Source organism: Hylobates moloch, unplaced genomic scaffold (assembly GCF_009828535.3).
Source record: "Hylobates moloch isolate HMO894 unplaced genomic scaffold, HMol_V3 SCAFFOLD_13, whole genome shotgun sequence".
NCBI lineage: Eukaryota > Metazoa > Chordata > Mammalia > Primates > Hylobatidae > Hylobates > Hylobates moloch.
Window position 1 is genome coordinate 17,386,361 of NW_026652288.1, and position 7,958 is coordinate 17,394,318.

The following is a 7,958-nucleotide window of genomic DNA, read 5'->3' on the forward strand; positions in this document are numbered from 1 at the left end:
CTAGTGGGTGTGTCTACAATAAAAAGGACAATATGAAGGCCTGGTATTTAAGAGATGAAACAACCTGTACCTCTGTCTTACACTTTGGAAAATAGGACCTGAACATTTTTCAAGGTCTCTTGAGAGTGGGCCTCAAGGTTGGGGGCTTCTTTTCAATCTGTCACAGTCATAGTCACAATAGCTTATAAATATTTGTTGCTTGAATGACATTTGAAGTAAAATATTTATCCCAATAAATTAGTAATGTGGGAAATATGTAGTCTGCCTGATGTGAACGCTTTGCAATTAGTCCTATTAGTTTCAAAGAAGAAAAAGGACAGATATGGGAGGCAGGCAACTTTGGCTTTTCTCTTTCCATCTCTGCCACAGCCTTTGGGTATTACATTGAGCAAGTCATTCACCATGTGTAGAATGAAGATTTAAAGAAATGATGGACTCAATGATATCTCCAAATGCCTTGATGCTGGTACAGTGCTCTTTTAACCAAGCATATTCACATGGTAGTAACATGTTTCATGGCATTTTGTAGCTAGATGGGAGTTTAATGATCCCTTGGTACACCCTCCTCATGTGATGAATGCTCTTGATAAAGAAGACAGAACAGGCTGGGCATGATGGCTCACTATAATCCCAGCACTTTGGGAGGTGGAATCGGGTGAGTCACTTGAGGCCAAAAGTATAAGACCAGCCTGGCCAACGTGGTGAAACCTTGTCTCTACTAAAAATACAAAAATTAGCTGAGCATGGTGGCACACACCTGTAGTTCCAGCTACTTGGGAGACTGAGGCATGAAAACCGCTTGAATCTGGGAGGCAGAGGTTGCAGTGAGCCTAGATGGTGCCACTTCACTCCAGCCTGAGCCTTGTGTCAAAAAAAAAAAAAAAAAAGAAGAAGCAGAACACAGGAAAAGTGTTATTACCTCCTTTTACACACTAAAATACTTAGGCCGTGAGGGGTGAGTCACTTGCTCTAAAGAAGGCAAGTTCTGTCTTATCCTTCCACAACACCATGCTCTCAGCCAGATTTTACTGGGTCCAGTATAAAGTTTGCCTGTCTGGTCTAGCCTTGTCCAGTGTTCTGTTGCTTTGTTCAAGCTGGAGACAGAAAAGCACCAGCTAGTGTCTGCCTAACTATAGCCTTCAAATGTCTGTACTGCAGTGTTACATTGTCCTTGACCTTTATTTCCCTCAGATTGAGCACAGAATGCTTCTCAGATAGATGCAAGTCTGGTTCTGCTTTATTTCTTACCAAAGAGAGAGTGTACATCAAGAAACATGAAAACCAGGCAGCTTCCTTTCTCCAAGAATAGTTTCAGGGGCCAAGAAGGCTGGGAAACTGGGGTCAGGAGTAGAAGAGTCACAGCTCAGTAAGTCATTCTGTTGCTGGTGGGTTTGACAATGCACAGTCAATAATAATAATGACAAGAACTAATTTATTAAGTGTCTACAGTGCACTAAGGATTTGACAGATATTGTCTCATTTAGGAAATGACATTTCTAAAAATGGAAGTTCAAGAAATTAGCAGTTTTAGAAAGAAGCAGTAGGAAAGGGAAAAAAGAGTTATGGAGTCTGAGAGCAGAAGCAGTGCTATGTGGAAAACTGTGAAGTTAGAACACAAGGACTGAGAGTCTGCCGTGGCAGCGGCCCCCACAGCTGCCTTGTGTCCCCTGGGAGTCCCCTCTCTGAGTCACACTCAGGCCACCTACCTCTACCACAACCCATGAAAGAGTGAACATAGATTTTTAAAAAAGAAAGTGAGCTTTGGGGTCTGACAAGGAATCTTTGCTCTACCACTCCCTAGTGACTCTACCACTTCCTACCAGGGGAATCTTAACTGAGTTTCTTCACATCTGAGAGACTCCGTATTTTCATCCAAACCTGTTGGTCTTTTTGTTTTTTGTTTTTTTTAAAAAGAAGCTTAATCATATAAGTTCCTTGAACTCACACAAATTAGCAAGAAAACAAACAAATAATTTCATCAAAAAGTGGGCAAATGACATGAATAGACATTTCTCAAAAGAAGACATCCAAATGTTCAACAAACATGAAAAAGTGCTCAACGTCACTAGTTATCAGGGAAATGCAAATTGAAACCACAACGAGATACCGCCTTACCCCAGCCAGAAAAGGTTTGTAATAAACAAAGTCAAAAAACAACAAATGTTGGCATGGATGTGGTGAAAAGGGAACACTTATACACTGCTGGTGGGAATGAAAATTAGCACAACCTCTCTGGGAGACAGGATGGAGATTTCTTAAAGAGCTAAAAGTAGACCTACCATTTGATCCAGCAATCCCACTACTGGGTATCTACCCAAAGGAAAAGAAGTCATTCTATCAAAAAGACACCTACACGCATATGTGTACTTCAACACAATGCACAATTGCAAAGATACAGAACCAACTAAGTGCCCATCAACCAACAAGTGGATAAAGAAAATGTGATATATATACACCATGGAATATTACTCAGCCATAGAAAAAACAATGAAATAATGTCTTTTACAGCAACTTGGATGAAGCTGGAGGCCATTATTCTAAGTGAAATTACTCTGGAATGGAAAAATCAAATACCATATGTTCTTACTTATAAATGAGAGCTAAGCTATGGGTATGCAAAGGCATGCAGAATGGTATAATGGATTTTGGAGACTCAGAAGGGGGAGGGTGGGAGGGGAGTGAGGGATAAAAAAACTACATATAGGCCAGGCGTGGTGGCTCACGCCTGTAATCCCAGCACTTTGGGAGGCCGAGGCGGGTGGATCACGAGGTCAGGAGATCGAGACCATCCTGGCTAACATGGTGTAACCCCGTCTCTACTAAAAATACAAAAAATTAGCCGGGCGAGGTGGCGGGCGCCTGTAGTCCCAGCTATGGGGGAGGCTGAGGCAGGAGAATGGCGTGAACCTGGGGGGGCGGAGCCTGCAGTGAGCCGAGATTGTGCCACTGCACTCCAGCCTGGGTGAAACAGCAAGACTGTGTCTCAAAACAAACAAACAAACAAACAAACAACAACAACAAAAAACTACATATTGGGTACAATGTACACTACTCAGTTGACATGAGCACTAAAATCTCGGATTTCACCACTATACAACTCACCCGTGTAACAAAAAATATTTTACCCCAAAAGCTATTGAAATAAGAAAAATTAAAAAATATATAAAATTCCTTGCATAGTATCAGCAGATTCTGGGCTTCTCAACAAGAATTGGAAGCGAGAAGAGAGAGGAAAAAGGAGCAACAGTCATTTGTTACATTTATTACAGTCATTAATATTATTATTTTTCAAGATCCGGCTTGGAGTTCTTTAGTAAATGGTAAAATTAAGAGCATTCTTCTACAGATTACCTACTTGAGATTTTTCTTCCTTGAGCCTTGCTAATTGAAAAATATCATAAATGTTCTAACTAGGCCATTGACATTTATTTTCAATAATTGCAAGGGGACTTAAATAACATGTTAAATGACATGTTAATATTACTCTACACTTTAACTCACTGTGACTTGATGTTAATACTAATTTGCAGAATTAGTTACATGGAAAATAAATTAAGTTCATGGGGCAAATGGGGAATCTGAGATCCCTTTTCCAAAATCCAGGGTCTAGCAGAGCATATAGGAAGTGAAGCAAACTAGCACAACCATCCAACTTAACACATTCAGTGGCATTTGGAGCTGTGGTGGGGAAAAGAGGAGCCCTAATTTCACACTTCCTCCATACATTTCAAAAAGCAAGGTGTGACTCATTTCAAAAAACAAGGTGCAGCTGGGTTTTTTAAAAAAGACTTTCCTTAGGCTAAATGCCAGGTATTCCGCAAACTCCCTGGCTTAAAGGAGTTTTCTGTTTCCTGGTATCTGTTTGCTGTGGGGAATCCAAATCTGCTCAGTAACAGCAAGGGTTTTATGCCTCTGGTAGGATGTTTCCTGCTCTTTAAGGCTCTAGGCTTACTGGAGTTGCTGGCCTTTGTCGTTCTGAGTGTAGGCATGTTGGGGGCATGTCTGCACTCTGTACGACCCAGGGAAATTTACTAAGGTGGCATCCACTGGGTACCTCATGTGTGTGGCACCCCCAGCAACCCTAGGAAATAAGAGCTGTTGCTGTCTGTGTTGGACACATTAGGGAATCAAAGCTCAGAGGGGTTACCTTGTCCCTAGACCATGCTGCTTCTCCAACAGTTGTGCTGAAATATCCAGCAGGTCCTGGTGGAGGGGATGGAGGCCCTCTCGGGTCACTTTGCTACTCTCCACTAGGGCCCTCGGCCACCCCCTCCTTGCTGCAGATGCCCCAGGTTTGTTTTCTTTGGCTCCCTCATTAATGAGTTCCACAGCACAATGCTAAGTCTAGTTATGCAGCCTTAATTGGTTTAGTTACAACAAGATAATTCCTTTTTTCTTCTCTTGGAGGCCTTTCTGTTTAAAGACATTTTAGCTGGAAGATGCTAATTATCAATGAGGAGAAAATGACACCTGAAGAGTTCATTTTCCATCTTGGTCTTTGGTTTTTCCTTTGAACTCTCTTTACACGGCCCTCTTTCCCACTTCATCACTTCTCCCCCACCATCATAAAAGAGAGCTCTTCCCTGGCCAGGCGGCAGAACTTTCTTTCTCACTTGCCAGGGAGCCATTCCTTCTGCAGCTGTCTCGCAGGCATGGACAACCTGCGCGAGACTTTCCTCAGCCTCGAGGATGGCTTGGGCTCCTCTGACAGCCCTGGCCTGCTGTCTTCCTGGGACTGGAAGGACAGGGCAGGGCCCTTTGAGCTGAATCAGGCCTCTCCCTCTCAGAGCCTTTCCCCGGCTCCTTCGCTGGAATCCTATTCTTCTTCTCCCTGTCCAGCTGTGGCTGGGCTGCCCTGTGAGCATGGCGGGGCCAGCAGTGGGGGCAGCAATGGCTGCAGTGTCGGTGGGGCCAGTGGCCTGGTAGAGGTGGACTACAATATGTTAGCTTTCCAGCCCACCTACCTCCAGGGTAGTGGTGGCCCCAAGGCCCAGAAGGGCACCAAAGTCAGGATGTCTGTCCAGCGGAGGCGGAAAGCCAGCGAGAGGGAGAAGCTCAGGATGAGGACCTTGGCAGATGCCCTGCACACCCTCCGGAATTACCTGCCACCTGTCTACAGCCAGAGAGGCCAGCCTCTCACCAAGATCCAGACACTCAAGTACACCATCAAGTACATCGGGGAACTCACAGACCTCCTCAACCGCGGCAGAGAGCCCAGAGCCCAGAGCGCGTGAGCCCCATCCGGGGAAACTGACTGGTTCCAGCCTCCTGGGCAGGAGTAGAGGAGCTTTGAAGACCTGGATATCGTATTGAACAATGATCAGCGTAGCGTGATTTTTATGTAGTAAGCGTGGTAATCTTGTGATCTGAAAAACCCTAAGGGAATTCACATCTGACCTGTTGGACCCACCAGAACACTTACCTGCCAGATGAGCAAAGACTTTCACCTCCAGTTTTTTCCACCATCTCTGGGAGGCTCATCCTTTGCAAAGAGACAGATTATTTTGCCCTTCTCTGTCTGTTCCAGGTATTTTAAAGGGTCAGAGATTTTAAATGCATTTTTTTAATAATGTAAAAGTGTTACAGTTAATCTCCTGCCATTTTGGTGTGGAGATCTTTTCTTCTGTTGCTAAGGAAACCTGTATTTTGTGTAGGATCCAGTGTGATATCTGGATTCTTATTTAGAAAGATTTGTGCCAAGTAAAGGGCTTTTAGTGCTCTTGTTTCATTTTTTGTGTGTATGTGTGTGTGTTTGTGTTTGACTGAAATCATGCTGTTGCAGGGACCAAAATCACTTAAATGCAGAAGGCACTGGTGTCATGATAAATGGAAAGTCACAGGCAGACAGGCTAAGTTAAGACAGTGAAGATTCCAAAAGCCAGAGCCTCCTCTTCATAGGCAGACAGCTTGTGTAACAGGGAAGGAGGGTACGGGAAGGAGGAGGAGGAGGAGACAGCACCTCAGGGTTGACCTGGAGCAGGGATGGGTGGGCAGGGGCTCCCTGTCCTTTGTTCTGGGCCTGGTATGAACAGGACCTTATTTAGTCCTTTCACTTACTCATTTGTCAAATAAAGAGACAGTCTCAGAAAAAAAAAGAAAAAAAGTGATTTGCATACCATAAAGAATAACTAAAAGGGTCAGTATTAGAACTCAACAGTCTCTGACCCCTCCAAAGGCATTTACTTGCTCATCTTCCCCTCCTATCCATCTGCCTCCCCGCAACCCCAGATCCCCCACATGCACCCATCACACACACACCCACTCTTCGTGGTGCCTTGTCTTAGGGTGGGTATCTGTAGCACCCACAGTTTAACTCATTTGAATGGTACAGGACATTGAAAAGGGGGCTTTGAATTAAGAAGTTTCTTAAAACTAGTGAGATTTTTTAAGGCTGAATTTTTCTCCCTATGGTTATTAACCATTAGTATTTGTTGTACATATCTCCTATCATCTTTTTTCTATTGGTGATTTTTTTTTTCTTTTTAGTGACATAAATCACAAAAGCAGTAGATGTGTTCACTACTTCTCTGTCTTTTGTTTTTGCTGATACAAACATATACAAATATGTATAACTTGTCCTTTTTTTGCTGATACAAACATATACAAATAAATATAAGCATACATAAGTGTTAAAGAAAAAACTTGAAAATTCCTTTTTTAACTTAACAATATATAGTACAAGTTCTTCCAAGTTAGCACAAATAAATCTGTGGTGTAAATACCATTATTACCTTAATTTTATAGATGGGGAAACAGATGCATGAGTTGCTAAGTCACACATGCAAAAAGTATAACAGAAAACAGAGGTTCTAGCAAGTTTCCATAGAACAGATTCTGCAAAATTTCTTAAGCGAGTCATCTTTTCAATGATTTTTAAGTTGCTTTCAGGTTTTTTATGACAAAAATGCTATAACAAAGATTATAGACAACTAGCTTTATCTACTGATGTGTTCAGTAGCTTGAAAAATTCCCAGAAATGGGATTTTTGGATCAGGGTATGCACATTTTACATTTTAATATTGTTATGTCACTTTTATAAAAGTTTGTAGTTATATATACTCCTCCTAGTATTATGTGACAGAACAAGTTGCCCCACATTTTCATTGGATATTATCAATTTTATGAATTTTTAGTGGATAAAAATGGTTCATTGTTGTGTTAATTTTAACTTTCCTGTCTATCATTTGAGGTGGAGCATCTTTATTTTATGTGACCATTGTTCATTTTGGTTCCTCTTCTAAAACTTGCTAGTTTATGTTCTTTGCCATTTTTCTATTGCGTTATCTTCTTGTTAATTTGAGAAAGTTCTTTGTATATTATGTATTGGAATATTTCCTTCAGATCTTTTTATATTGTATTCTTTTTTCTTTTTTATTGATGCATAATATTTATTCATATTTATAGGGTACATTTGATATCTCATTACATGCATAGAATGTGTAATGGTGTAATGATCTAGTCAGGGTATTTAGGTATTCATCATCTTGAATATTTATCATTTCAGGACCATTTCAAGTCCTTGCTTCTAGCTATTTTGAAATATACAGTTCATTGTTGTTAATTATAGTCACCCTACTCCCTACTCTGCTATCAAACACTAGAATTTATCTATCTAACTCTATGCTTATACCCATTAACCAACCTCTCTTTATCCCCTACCCACCCCTCCCACCACCCACACTCCCTTCCTAGCCTCTGTTTCCTATCATTCTACTCTCTTTTTCCTGTCTTTTTTTCTCTCTGTTGCCCAGGCTGAAGTGCAGTGGTGCAATGATAGCTCACTGCAGCCTCAAATTCCTGGGCCCAAGCAATCCTCTTGCCTCAGCCTCCTGAGTAGCTGGGACTATAGGCATGTGCCCCCACCATGCCCAGCTAATTTTTGTATTTTTTGTAGAGCATGTTGCCCAGGCTATCATTCTACTCTCTACCTCCATAAGATCAAGTTTTTTTTTTTAGCT

The 7,958-nt window shown here is 41.9% G+C and overlaps 1 protein-coding gene across 1 annotated transcript; it reads left to right on the forward strand.

Annotated features, from left to right (window-relative positions):
• The first annotated feature begins 4,593 nt into the window (after positions 1-4,593).
• On the forward strand, positions 4,594-5,938 carry MSGN1 (mesogenin 1). Its single transcript, XM_032172126.2, has one exon. It carries the CDS (start codon positions 4,653-4,655, stop codon positions 5,232-5,234), a length of 582 nt encoding a protein of 193 aa, XP_032028017.1. The 5' UTR covers positions 4,594-4,652; the 3' UTR covers positions 5,235-5,938.
• Positions 5,939-7,958: the final 2,020 nt, after the last annotated feature.